General features: G+C 45.7%; 1 protein-coding gene across 1 annotated transcript in view; it reads left to right on the forward strand.

Moving 5' to 3' along the window:
- Positions 1–14,041, forward strand: part of LOC311226605 (uncharacterized protein) — a gene marked incomplete at its 3' end in the record, with an annotated part of 187,140 nt that overhangs the window by 23,656 nt on the left and 149,443 nt on the right. Inside the window, exon 4 of the mRNA XM_084312024.1 lies at positions 2,601–2,722. Coding sequence (XP_084168150.1) covers positions 2,601–2,722 — 122 coding nt within the window. The remainder of the gene's footprint in view (positions 1–2,600; positions 2,723–14,041) is intronic.

The raw sequence follows: 14,041 nt of genomic DNA on the forward strand, positions 1-14,041 counted from the left end.
CAACTGCACCTCCTCGTCCATCACTCTCAACATAGGGGCCCCCCAGGGCTGTGTTCTGAGTCCCCTCCTCTACTCCCTGTACACACATGACTGTGTGGCACAGCGGAACAACAACACAATAATCAAATTTGCTGACGACACAGTAGTGGTGGGCCTGATCTCTGCAAACGACGAGAGGGCCTACCTGGAAGAGGTAAATGTTCTAGCGGGATGGTATCAAGAGAACAGCCTCTCCCTGAACGTCAGCAAAACAAAAGAGATGATTGTGGACTTTAGGAGGTCGGGGGTCAGGGACTACAGCCCCCTCAGCATTGACGGGGCACCGGTTGAGAGAGTGAACAGTTTTAAGTACCTCGGAGTCCACATATCCGAGGACTTGACATGGACCACACACATTGACAGTGTTTCCAAGAAGGCACGACAACGCCTCTACTTCCTTAGGCGCCTAAGGAAGTTCAAAGTGAGCCAGAAGATCCTCAAGAACTTCTACTCATGCACAATAGAGAGCATCCTGACTGGCAATATCACCTCCTGGTTTGGGAATAGCACTGCACAAGACCGTAGCAGACTACAGAGAGTGGCCCGTTCAGCCGAACGCACAATTGGAGGGGGGCTTCCCACTCTCAAACATTTACAACAAGCGCTGCATGGGTAAGGCTAAGAGAATAATCAAAGACCCCAGCCACCCAAACAAATGCCTCTTTGAACTGCTGCGGTCAGGCAAGCGATACCGGAGTCTCATGGCAAGCACAGAGAGACTCAGAAGGAGCTTCTATCCCCAGGCCATCAGGATGCTCAATGAACAATAACACACCATCAAATACACCCACAACACACTAAGGCTGAGCCCGAACGTTCGAACGTTCGAACGTTCGTTCGTTAAGCTGACATTCGGACTTTAATTAATGGGTTCGAACGTTCGGTGAAAAAAAATAAAGCAGGCGCAACGACGGTGAGGCGATGTGAAGCGGCGCTTCCCCCGAGTCGCTCGGCTCAACCAGTATGGTCTCTGCCGGGCTGTTGCTGGATACTCAACCAGAGCTCTAGTCTCAACCAATGCAATAGAACAATTTTGATTGAATGACAGGCGATTCTGCCAATTACGTCACACCGCTTGCACCCGCCTCTGCTGTTACCACCAATCGGCAAGCGTTTATAATTTGTTTTACTTCCGGCAATGCCGCCATTGGTCTGCTTGCGAGAAGCATTAACGTAGCGTTAGCTCCCCGCCGAGGAAGTAAAAGTCATAACAAGGTTTCCATAGGTGAACCTGCGGAAGGATCATTAATGAATACCAGCCTTTTTCGGCCACGGAGCGCGAGCTTCATGGCGGGAGGTGGAAACAACTCGGGCCGAGGCGGCAGGCGTGTTGGGAGCCCGGCGGGACCCCCGCGCCGGTGTCTCTCTGTCTCTCTGCCGTCCCCCGTTCCGAGGTAGACTGTGGAAGGAGCCGAGGCGCGCGCCTCTCTCCTTCCCGTCGACCAAGAGTGAATACCTGTTATTGAACGTGTAACACTAACTATATAACGTTAATGCCACAAAACGAATGCATTTGTTTATCTAGCCCCTTACGTGACTGCGGTGTGCAAGGGCTATTGTTTATCATAAGTAGGAACTTTTATGCAGTACTCAGTAGCTTGTTTATTTTCTTCTGAGTGCTTTGTTTAATTACATGTTTACATGAACAGCCACCACTGTAAACAACATGTTTTTTCACCAATAGATTATGCAATGCCGCCCTCCGTAGGATCTATAATACAAATACAAAAAAAATTATATAAAAAAAAAAAATTATATTAAAAAATTTACAAAAAACGAACGTTCGAACGTTCGTTCGATAAACCCTGGCGAACGTTCGAACCCTAAAAACAGGGTTCGGGCTCAGCCTTACAACACACACATCCACACGCACACACTCACTTTAAACAAACAACACACTGTAGCACCCACTTTACCCACTTTAGACACTAACACACTTTATATTTATTGGCATCAATCTCATGCACCTCATTACACCTCACCACCACAAGGTGGCACCACAAGCTAAGCTATAACTCAGCATTTCTACACTGTACTGTATCTGCATTGTATAGACTGTACATATACTGTATATGTATATTGAACTTTTTTTGTTTTGTTTACACTTGTTTACGTACTTGACTTTCTATTTTATACTTATATTATACTATTTTATACTATCTTGTTATTTTATCTAGCACACTCTCAGGAGCAAAACAGAAAGAAGCATTTCATGCAAAAGTATTCTGTATTTCTGTATGACAACTAATAAAGAAACTTGAACTTGAACTAATGTCATGTGACCGTGTGAGAGGTCAATTTCCACCACAACCATCACATCAGGAATATAAACAAGTGTGTTTTGATTGACACTGATTTCAAGTGCTTTCTGGATGGACTGAAATGACAACTCTTCTTCTGAACTTCTTTAAAAAAAGTAATATATTGTTTTTTTTTCAGTGTCTTTTTACATGATTATTATTGACTATTTACAATGACGTATTAGTCGACCAATGGTGTCTTTAGTCGAAGACGGCCCTACAGTGTGTGGAGGCTCAGTGTCGGTGTCCTGTCATCCTCAGGAAGGTGAAGAAGGGGACGCTACTCATGGACTCCTCCACCATCGACCCCGCCGTCTCCAGGGAGATGGCCCTCGCCGCCGAGAAGATGGGCGCGGTGTTCATGGACGCTCCGGTGTCGGGAGGTAAGGTCTCCAGATCACCAGAGGCTAGATCTCTTACTTGAGGACACAAGAGATGGATGCTGTTAGCTGGTTTCACTCAGATCTTCATCACGACATCTCCTTTTAGGCTTTAGGCTTTGTTTTCTGCTGTGTTCAGATGGAAAACAGTGTCTCGGGAGGTGGAGCGGTAATCGGAAGGTTCCTGGTTCGATTCCGGCTCCTCCCGACAGCGTGTCAAAAGTGTCCTTGAGCAAGACGCTTAACCCCTAACTGCTCCCGATGAGCAGGTTGGCATCTTGCATGGTTGCCTCTGCCGTCGGTGTGTGAGTGAAGTGTGGCATAAGTTGTAAAGTGCTTTGGATAAAAGCGCTATATAAATGCAGTTAATTTACCATTCAATATGATGTAGGACTTGGCAAAACATCATGCCACAATATTTATCTTGAGGCATAGTTTTCCAGTACAAATTACATTGTGATAGGACATCTTTTTATGTCTTAATCTTGTTATACCATTTGTCACAGTCTTATTTTATTCAAAATGTTATTTAACTTTTTATTACTTCTGCAATTACTATTTTTTTTATTTTTATTAAAGCTGCAGTAGGTAACTTCGGAGAAATTGGCAAGATTGAGTTTACCTTCCCAGCAGAAATAGTGAGTTTACCTGCCCAGCAGAAATAGTGAATTTACCTTCCCAGCAGAAATAGTGAGTTATCTGCCCAGCAGAAATAGTGAGTTTACCTGCCCAGCAGAAATAGTGAGTTTACCTGCCCAGCAGAAATAGAGTGAGTTTACCTGCCCAGCAGAAATAGAGTGAGTAGTGAGTTTACCTGCCCAGCAGAAATAGAGTGAGTAGTGAGTTTACCTGCCCAGCAGAAATAGAGTGAGGTTACCTGCCCAGCATAAATAGTGAGTTCACCTGCCCAGCAGAAATAGTGAGTTTACCTGCCCAGCAGAAATAGAGTGAGTTTACCTGCCCGGCAGAAATAGATTGAGTTTACCTGCCCGGCAGAAATAGAGTGAGTTTACCTGCCCAGCTGAAATAGTGAGTTTACCTGCCCAGCAGAAATAGTGAGTTTACCTGCCCAGCTGAAATGGAGTGAGTTTACCTGCCCAGCAGAAATAGTGAGTTTACCTGCCCAGCAGAAATAGAGTGAGTCTACCTGCCCAGCTGAAATAGAACGGGGTTTGCATCACTTGCAGCGCAACAAAGGTTTTCCACAGACTCCCAGATGCACCAGCAGCTTTAAGCTGAATTCAAAAACATATATATTTCCCAGCCTCTGATTAGCAGGTGGCTTTGCATGTTGCGTGTACCTTTTGATGAGGAACGCAACGGTGGTCTTGGTTTTCCAATGTGACCCCAGGAACACCATTTTGGCAGGCCAAACACATCTGATTGGTTGCTGATGCAAGGAGCCAATGTTTTCGACTGGCCTGGTGTTTCATTTACATTTAGTCATTTAGCTGAACGCTTTTATCCAAAGCGACTTACAAGTTCTGTACGACAAGTCAGCAGGAAGGGTACAACTCTTTCAGCTGAGTAACAATGTTCATCAAACAGTGCTGGAACGTGGGTGCTGCAGTGTTGAGTGCATAGACATAAGACATATTAGTATAGTAGGAGGAGTGCATGTATAGGACGGTAAGAAGGTTAGTGTTTTTTATTTTTTTTCATTTCATTATTGATTGAAGAATGGATGTGTTCTTCTTAGTCATGATTCGGCTGTCCTAACTGGTGGGAAGTTCGTTCCACCATTGTGGAGCGAGGACCGAGAATAGACTGCTTCTCTTTGATGACTCTCCCAGATATGTCCCAGATATATTACTATGTATAGCAAAAATCCATACCTTTTTGGATCCATGACGGTATACCTTCATATCCGCTATACTTTTTTTTTTTTTTTTTTTAAGCGTTTATCGCTTTATTCTACTGGGCAGTCCAGTAGAGAGAGAGAGAGAGAGAGGTGAGGAAGACATTCGAGAAATAACGACGGGTTCGGGAATCGAACCCGGGTCGGCCGTGCAGCGACTCCGCGCGTTATGTGGTTCGCCACTGGGGTGCCCCTCCGCTATACCTTCTATCTGCTATCTTCTGCCCTAATATGATTATCATAAATTAGGGATGCACGATAATTATCAGGGCCGATATCAGCAATTATGACGTCATCCCGATAACATTATTGATAGCTCCGATAATATATAATTTTTTTGGTTAAAAGAAATGCGTTGTGGGTGGATTGGGTTGAAAGGGCGTTTGTTTTTACTGTAGGCTCCTCCCGTTTTGCCAGTACTGTGGTACGACTGATAGCGTGTGGTTTAGGAAGAGGGAGTTTTTCACAAATCCAGCGCTCCCTTTCTCATGACGTAGTTTCAGAAGCTGCACAGATGGTAAACAAACATGGCGTCGTCGGTAGTGTGGGACGTTTTCAAAGTTTCAGAGGAAAACAGTTTGCTTGCTATTTGTAACAAATGCAGAAGTTCCACGAGGAGGGAAAGGGGTCAACAACCTAATAAGTCACCTGAAACATCACCACCGCTACGATGGTGTATTAAAATCCGACGACGGCGCGCGAGCAGCTAAAGGCTAAGCTGCTGCGAATCCAAAGCCAGCTGCAGTCTTTTACCAACAAACTTGCAGTTCGCTAACCGGTGCGGCTTGTACCTATTGACGAGGCGTTTGCAAAATTAAAGACGTTTGACAGAGATGATTTGTCTGGTTTATTTCATTCTTTTTGAGGCGTGCTGTCCTATAAATGCCAAGTAATAGTTGTTTCATGGACCAAGACCACAACAGTCTCCTCTCCTATAGCGTCAAATGTTTTATCTGCAGACAAAGCACAATACCTGTTGGTTTTTTGTTCACTCATTGTTCAGGGAAACACATTGTTAATGACATTGACAGATTGTGAATTTTGTGATTGACTCAAATTATATTTATTTGGAAAAATAAATATAGTCACTTTATTTGAAGAGTCAAAACTGTTCTCTTGGCTTTGTTTTGTTCATAGTAGTAACGCTCATGTCATGATAAATCTGGTTAGGTCAAAACTACAGGAATATACATAAAAAGAAAATTATAATACAATAAATATATATATATCGGTTATCGGTATCGACCTTGAGGAGCAGGAAGTTATCGGTATCGATATCGGGGTCAAAAAATCAATATCGTGCACCCCTATCATAAATGTGTATGATGGAGATGTGGAAATACACACCATGGACTTGGGACACATGCAGTCATGCAATTCAAAACCACAAACACAGCTACAAACATTCCTCATGGTCTCCCTGTAATGTACCTCTTTGGCCTTGTCTCGTCCAAAGACAAAAGTTAGAATAGGGAGAGCGGAAGTACAACTTTAATTTTGAAGTCCTCTTTGCCACCACGAGTAATGGTCTGTTTTTGTCAACTACAGTATATAGGCACTGCTCACTATAGCCCTCTCTCTATAGCCCTCTTAGGGCTGGGCGATATGGAAAAAAATCATATCGCGATAACGATATGATAATTTTATTTTATTTCTCGATATCGATAATTATCGAATTGTTATAAGTATTACAAAAAAAAAAATAAAAATATTTTTTTAAACAACAGATGTATGTTTATTTTGCAGCAATTCTTTGTCATTGCCACCATCTTTAGTGTTACATCCCCTCACACTCCAGTTCTCAGGCTGCAGCTGGTTTAAAAGCTAAAGTAAACCGGCTTCTCTGCTGGCTGTGGCTCCAGAGGAGTTGAACAGTTCTGGCTCTGCTAGTTTATTTTCGATCTTTTGGCGCTTTTTTGGTGGACAAACCACCGCACATGTGCACTGTGACTCGTGACTGGAGTCTAGTTCTGCTAGCACACATAGCCTACTGTGTACAGACGGTTTCAAAATGTATTTTAAATTAGAAAGCAAACAAAATAAATGGACAAGAGAAAAAGAAATCTGAATTTGGTCAGTATTGTCATTTGGACAAGCAAAGCCATTACTTTAAGTTGCAGGCAAGAAAGACAAGTCTGTCCACTGTCTCTGGTTTTAAAACTGCCCTGTTGCAGGTAAAAAAAAAAAAAAAAAAAAAAAACGATTTTTCGATTTTTTTTTATTTCGATATTCGATATCGATTATTAAAATATATCACGATATTTATCGTTATCGTTATATCGCCCAGCCCTAAGCCCTCTCTCTATAGACCTCTCACTATAGACCTCTCTCTATAGACCTCTCTATAGACCTCTCTCTATAGACCTCTCACTATAGACCTCTCTCTATAGACCTCTCTCTATAGATCTCTCACTATAGACCTCTCTCTATAGACCTCTCACTATAGACCTCTCACTATAGACCTCTCTCTATAGACCTCTCACTATAGATCTCTCACTATAGACCTCTCTCTATAGACCTCTCACTATAGACCTCTCACTATAGACCTCTCTATATAGACCTCTCTCTATAGCCCTCTCTCTATAGACCTCACTATAGCCCTCTCTAGTCTCTATAGCCCTCTCTCTATAGACCTCTCTCTATAGACCTCTCACTATAGCCCTCTCTAGTCTCTATAGACCTCTCTATAGACCTCACTCTAGACCTCTCTATATACATCACTATAGACCTCTCTATAGATCTCTCACTATAGACCTCTCACTATCGACCTCTCTATAGACCTCTCACTATAGACCTCTCTATAGACCTCACTCTAGACCTCTCTATATACATCACTATAGACCTCTCACTATAGACCTCTCACTATAGACCTCTCACTATAGACCTCTCACTATAGTCCTCTCACTATAGTCCTCTCTCTATGGACCTCACCATAGACCTCTCTATATAAATCACTATAGACCTCACTATAGACCTCTCACTATAGACTAGGGGTGGGAATCGCCAGAGACCTCACACTATAGTATTGCGATACTAAATACATCGCGTTTAAAAAACAAACAAAAAAAATAATTAAATGTCTTATAATCAAATTACATTTATTAAATTTTTTCAACTGCAAAGTAAAACTTTGTCAACATGTTTTATCTAATAAAATAAAGTTCAGTCTGTTCATCTCACTTCAATCATGTTTATTGCAGAACATGGTATTTTCTCAAGCAGACAGATGTAAACACTGTAATCTGTGTTGCATGTACCTGACAAACTGAACTGTTTGTATTAGTCATATTCCAACTTAACTGAATGCACGTGTGTGTGTGTGGACTACTGTACTATTACAGGTATTGAAATGAACAATGCGACTTCCTTGTATATATATAAAAAAAAAGTATGAATAATTTTATATCGATACTTGTAATTTTGTACTTGTAATATCGTCCCTATATCGATACAGTATCGCCACGCAAAGTATCGCGATACTACTATGTATCGATTTTTTTTCCTACCCCTACTACCTCTCTCTATTATATACTTTAATTTTGAAGTCCTCTTTGCCACCACAAGTAATGTTCCGTTCTTGTCAACTACATTATATGCACTGCTGTCCCGGCACTACTACTGTGTGCATGTTGTTAATGTTGTTATTGTTGTTGCTCTCTGCAAACTGTATTGTTTTCACGCGCATACCAAGACCACGTCCCGCCTGGAACTGGAGCTATACATCGGCTGAGACTTTCAGTCCCGCCTGGAACTGGAGCTATACATCGGCTGAGACTTTCAGTCCCGCCTGGAACTGGAGCTATACATCGGCTGAGACTTTCAGTCCCGCCTGGAACTGGAGCTATACATCGGCTGAGACTTTCAGTTTTGCCAATTCTTTTTGTATAGTTTCTTACACCTTCTGGGTTTGAAATAAGCCACTTTGACAGGTGATGACGTGTCGTGTATGTGATTTTGATTGGTCGTTCTTGTTTTTTCTTTCGTTTGTCCGGAAAAAAACATTTCCTGCTAAATAAAATAATTAGAAATTATTGGCTGGTTGGGGGAAAAAAAGTTAGTTGTATGCTCTCCATACTGTCCTCAATCACCCCTTACACCCCCCCTCCCTTCCTTTCCTTTGACTTACAAGATACAAGATACAACAAGATACAAGAGTTTTATTTGTCACGGTATACAGTGAAATGCGGGGGGTCTTGCCCGCAACGATGTGCATAATACAATAGTAATAATATATAATAAGAATCCAACCAAGAGCGACATTTATGGGACACAACAGCAATGCTAGCCATATCATGTGGCACTGTATATAACCTATATTTACACTCCAGTGCTGTGTAACGTAGCGTGATGTAGGCTATAGGTCGGCAGCTTCCATAGAGATGCATAGGGTGTGCGTGACGTCTCCTGTTTCTCAACACACACACTTTGACTCGGGTGATCTTCTTCTACAACGTGTGTAAGGGGGGGGCGATTGACCCCTCCCTTGCGTATAGCGCCACCTAATGGCTCCCGAGTTTTTCTAATAATGAGGTGAACGGTCCCCGTCACTCTTTTCACTAAGTGGCGTTAATGCGTGAAGTTCAGTGTTTTCCGACCACCATGGAATCTGGAATGAGCAGTTAAGGTTTTTATCGTGACATGGGCATGCAGGAATGACGAGTATGCAAAGCAATGGACCCGTTCCTATATGATATACTGTATATATATTCAGATTGAAATTCCTCATTGCCTGTATTTATTGTAACAATGTTATTCTATCTGCACCTTTGTTTACACTATTTATTTTCTCATTTTATATTCAGCGTTAATTATATTGCTTACACACTGGTTATTTATTTCTCATATTTTTATATTCAGATCAAATTTTATTGCCTATATTTATGTCTTTCTACTCTTGCCATGACTGTGCCTCCCCTCCCCATGGTGCTATGATGCCTGCATTTCCCCAAGGGGATCAATAAAGGAATAGCTTGTCTTATCTTATTGAGATTTGCAATTGCCCATATAATGGTAATGGAGGATTGAGTCCACATCGCACCCCTACTTCAGAGGTGTTGTGGCGCAGTAGTGGCAACACTTGGGTTGTACTGTGTAGAACGACCCCCTCTACAAGATACTTTTATGCCACACAACGATGGTTGGTGGACATTGTTTTCGGTACAGTTTGTTAAAAGCACTGGGACATCAACATGAAACGTCAGACATCAAACACCCCCCCCCCCCCCCCCTCCCACCTCCCAATCCCCACAATAAATACATAAATACATACATATAACAGTGTCAGTCGGGGGGGGGGGGGCAGGGGTGTTTAGTGTTCGCACTCGAGCTGGAACCAACCAGCAGCTTCTCTCTCCGGGGGCTTTGATGGAACCACACACTGTACTGAGCGCAGACGGTGATCCGCCGGGCGACCACTTCGTAAAGAGAAGATGTCACCATTTTGTGAACCTCGGGCTTCATTCTCCAATTTCTTTTAATGAGCATCGCGACTGGTCTAATAGAGGAGGGGGAGGAGGTCTAATAGAGGAGGAGGTCTAATAGAGGAGGGGGAGGAGGAGGAGGAGGAGGAGGAGGAGGTCTAATAGAGGAGGAGGAGGAGGTCTAATAGAGGAGGGGGAGGAGGAGGTCTAATAGAGGAGGAGGAGGAGGTCTAATAGAGGAGGAGGAGGAGGTCTAATAGAGGAGGAGGGGGAGGAGGTCTAATAGAGGAGGGGGAGGAGGAGGTCTAATAGAGGAGGAGGGGGAGGAGGTCTAATAGAGGAGGAGGTCTAATAGAGGAGGAGGAGGTCTAATAGAGGAGGTCTAATAGAGGAGGAGGGGGAGGAGGTCTAATAGAGGAGGAGGAGGTCTAATAGAGGAGGAGGGGGAGGAGGTATAATAGAGGAGGAGGGGGAGGAGGAGGTCTAATAGAGGAGGAGGTCTAATAGAGGAGGAGGAGGAGGTCTAATAGAGGAGGAGGTCTAATAGAGGAGGAGGGGGAGGAGGTCTAATAGAGGAGGAGGGGGAGGAGGTCTAATAGAGGAGGAGGGGGAGGAGGTCTAATAGAGGAGGTCTAATAGAGGAGGAGGGGGAGGAGGTCTAATAGAGGAGGAGGTCTAATAGAGGAGGAGGTCTAATAGAGGAGGAGGTCTAATAGAGGAGGGGGAGGAGGTCTAATAGAGGAGGAGGTCTAATAGAGGAGGAGGTCTAATAGAGGAGGAGGGGGAGGAGGTCTAATAGAGGAGGAGGGGGAGGAGGAGGTCTAATAGAGGAGGAGGTCTAATAGAGGAGGAGGTCTAATAGAGGAGGGGGAGGAGGTCTAATAGAGGAGGAGGTCTAATAGAGGAGGGGGAGGAGGTCTAATAGAGGAGGAGGTCTAATAGAGGAGGAGGGGGAGGAGGTCTAATAGAGGAGGAGGTCTAATAGAGGAGGAGGTCTAATAGAGGAGGAGGTCTAATAGAGGAGGAGGTCTAATAGAGGAGGAGGGGGAGGAGGTCTAATAGAGGAGGAGGTCTAATAGAGGAGGAGGTCTAATAGAGGAGGAGGTCTAATAGAGGAGGAGGTCTAATAGAAGAGGAGGTGGAGGAGGTCTAATAGAGGAGGAGGGGGAGGAGGTCTAATAGAGGAGGTCTAATAGAGGAGGAGGTCTAATAGAGGAGGAGGTCTAATAGAGGAGGAGGTCTAATAGAAGAGGAGGGGGAGGAGGTCTAATAGAGGAGGAGGTGGAGGAGGTCTAATAGAGGAGGAGGTCTAATAGAGGAGGAGGTCTAATAGAGGAGGGGGAGGAGGTCTAATAGAGGAGGAGGTCTAATAGAGGAGGAGGTCTAATAGAGGAGGAGGGGGAGGAGGTCTAATAGAGGAGGAGGTCTAATAGAGGAGGAGGGGGAGGAGGAGGTCTAATAGAGGAGGAGGGGGAGGAGGAGGTCTAATAGAGGAGGAGGTCTAATAGAGGAGGAGGTGGAGGAGGTCTAATAGAGGAGGAGGTCTAATAGAGGAGGAGGTCTAATAGAGGAGGAGGGGGAGGAGGAGGTCTAATAGAGGAGGAGGTCTAATAGAGGAGGAGGTGGAGGAGGTCTAGGAGGAGGTCTAATAGAGGAGGAGGAGGAGGAGGAGGTCTAATAGAGGAGGAGGTCTAATAGAGGAGGAGGTCTAATAGAGGAGGAGGGGGAGGAGGTCTAATAGAGGAGGAGGTCTAATAGAGGAGGAGGTCTAATAGAGGAGGAGGTCTAATAGAGGAGGAGGTCTAATAGAGGAGGAGGTGGAGGAGGTCTAATAGAGGAGGAGGGGGAGGAGGTCTAATAGAGGAGGAGGGGGAGGAGGTCTAATAGAGGAGGAGGGGGAGGAGGTCTAATAGAGGAGGAGGGGGAGGAGGTCTAATAGAGGAGGGGGAGGAGGAGGTCTAATAGAGGAGGGGGAGGAGGAGGTCTAATAGAGGAGGAGGGGGAGGAGGTCTAATAGAGGAGGAGGGGGAGGAGGTCTAATAGAGGAGGAGGTGGAGGAGGTCTAATAGAGGAGGAGGGGGAGGAGGTCTAATAGAGGAGGAGGGGGAGGAGGTCTAATAGAGGAGGAGGTGGAGGAGGTCTAATAGAGGAGGAGGAGGAGGAGGTCTAATAGAGGAGGAGGAGGAGGTCTAATAGAGGAGGAGGGGGAGGAGGAGGTCTAATAGAGGAGGGGGAGGAGGTCTAATAGAGGAGGAGGGGGAGGAGGAGGTCTAATAGAGGAGGAGGGGGAGGAGGTCTAATAGAGGAGGAGGGGGACGAGGTCTAATAGAGGAGGAGGGGGAGGAGGAGGTCTAATAGAGGAGGAGGAGGGGAGGAGGAGGTCTAATAGAGGAGGAGGGGGAGGAGGTCTAATAGAGGAGGTCTAATAGAGGAGGAGGTCTAATAGAGGAGGAGGTCTAATAGAGGAGGAGGTCTAATAGAGGAGGAGGTGGAGGAGGTCTAATAGAGGAGGGGGAGGAGGAGGTCTAATAGAGGAGGAGGAAGAGGAGGTCTAATAGAGGAAGAGGTCTAATAGAGGAGGAGGGGGAGGAGGTCTAATAGAGGAGGAGGGGGAGGAGGAGGTCTAATAGAGGAGGAGGTCTAATAGAGGAGGAGGTCTAATAGAGGAGGAGGTCTAATAGAGGAGGAGGTCTAATAGAGGAGGAGGGGGAGGAGGTCTAATAGAGGAGGAGGAGGGGGAGGTCTAATAGAGGAGGAGGGGAGGAGAAGGTCTAATAGAGGAGGAGGTCTAATAGAGGAGGAGGTCTAATAGAGGAGGAGGTCTAATAGAGGAGGAGGTCTAATAGAGGAGGAGGGGAGGAGGAGGTCTAATAGAGGAGGAGGTCTAATAGAGGAGGAGGTGGAGGAGGTCTAATAGAGGAGGAGGTCTAATAGAGGAGGAGGGTTAATGAGGAGGAGGTCTAATAGAGGAGGAGGTCTAATAGAGGAGGAGGTCTAATAGAGGAGGAGGTCTAATAGAGGAGGAGGTCTAATAGAGGGGGAGGAGGTCTAATAGAGGAGGAGGAGGAGGAGGTCTAATAGAGGAGGAGGTCTAATAGAGGAGGAGGTCTAATAGAGGAGGAGGGGAGGAGGTCTAATAGAGGAGGAGGGGAGGAGGAGGTCTAATAGAGGAGGAGGGGAGGAGGAGGTCTAATAGAGGAGGAGGTGGAGGAGGAGGTCTAATAGAGGAGGAGGTCTAATAGAGGAGGAGGTCTAATAGAGGAGGAGGTCTAATAGAGGGGGGAGGAGGTCTAATAGAGGAGGAGGTCTAATAGAGGAGGAGGGGGAGGAGGAGGTCTAATAGAGGAGGAGGGGGAGGAGGAGGTCTAATAGAGGAGGAGGTGGAGGATGTCTAATAGAGGAGGAGGGGGAGGAGGTCTAATAGAGGAGGGGGAGGAGGAGGTCTAATAGAGGAGGAGGTGGAGGAGGTCTAATAGAGGAGGAGGGGGGAGGAGGTCTAATAGAGGAGGAGGGGGAGGAGGTCTAATAGAGGAGGAGGTCTAATAGAGGAGGAGGTCTAATAGAGGAGGAGGGGGAGGAGGTCTAATAGAGGAGGAGGGGGAGGAGGTCTAATAGAGGAGGAGGGGGAGGAGGTCTAATAGAGGAGGAGGGGGAGGAGGTCTAATAGAGGAGGAGGTCTAATAGAGGAGGGGGAGGAGGAGGTCTAATAGAGGAGGAGGGGGAGGAGGAGGTCTAATAGAGGAGGAGGTCTAATAGAGGAGGGGGAGGAGGAGGTCTAATAGAGGAGGAGGTGGAGGAGGTCTAATAGAGGAGGTGGAGGAGGTCTAATAGAGGAGGAGGTGGAGGAGGTCTAATAGAGGAGGGGGAGGAGGTCTAATAGAGGAGGAGGGGGAGGAGGTCTAATAGAGGAGGGGGAGGAGGAGGTCTAATAGAGGAGGGGGAGGAGGAGGTCTAATAGAGGAGGAGGTGGAGGAGGTCTAATAGAGGAGGAGGGGGAGGAGGTCTAATAGAGGAGGAGGAGGTCTAATAGAGGAGGAGGGGGAG

Source organism: Notolepis coatsorum (assembly GCF_963971535.1).
Source record: "Notolepis coatsorum genome assembly, chromosome: 4".
Lineage (NCBI taxonomy): Eukaryota > Metazoa > Chordata > Actinopteri > Aulopiformes > Paralepididae > Notolepis > Notolepis coatsorum.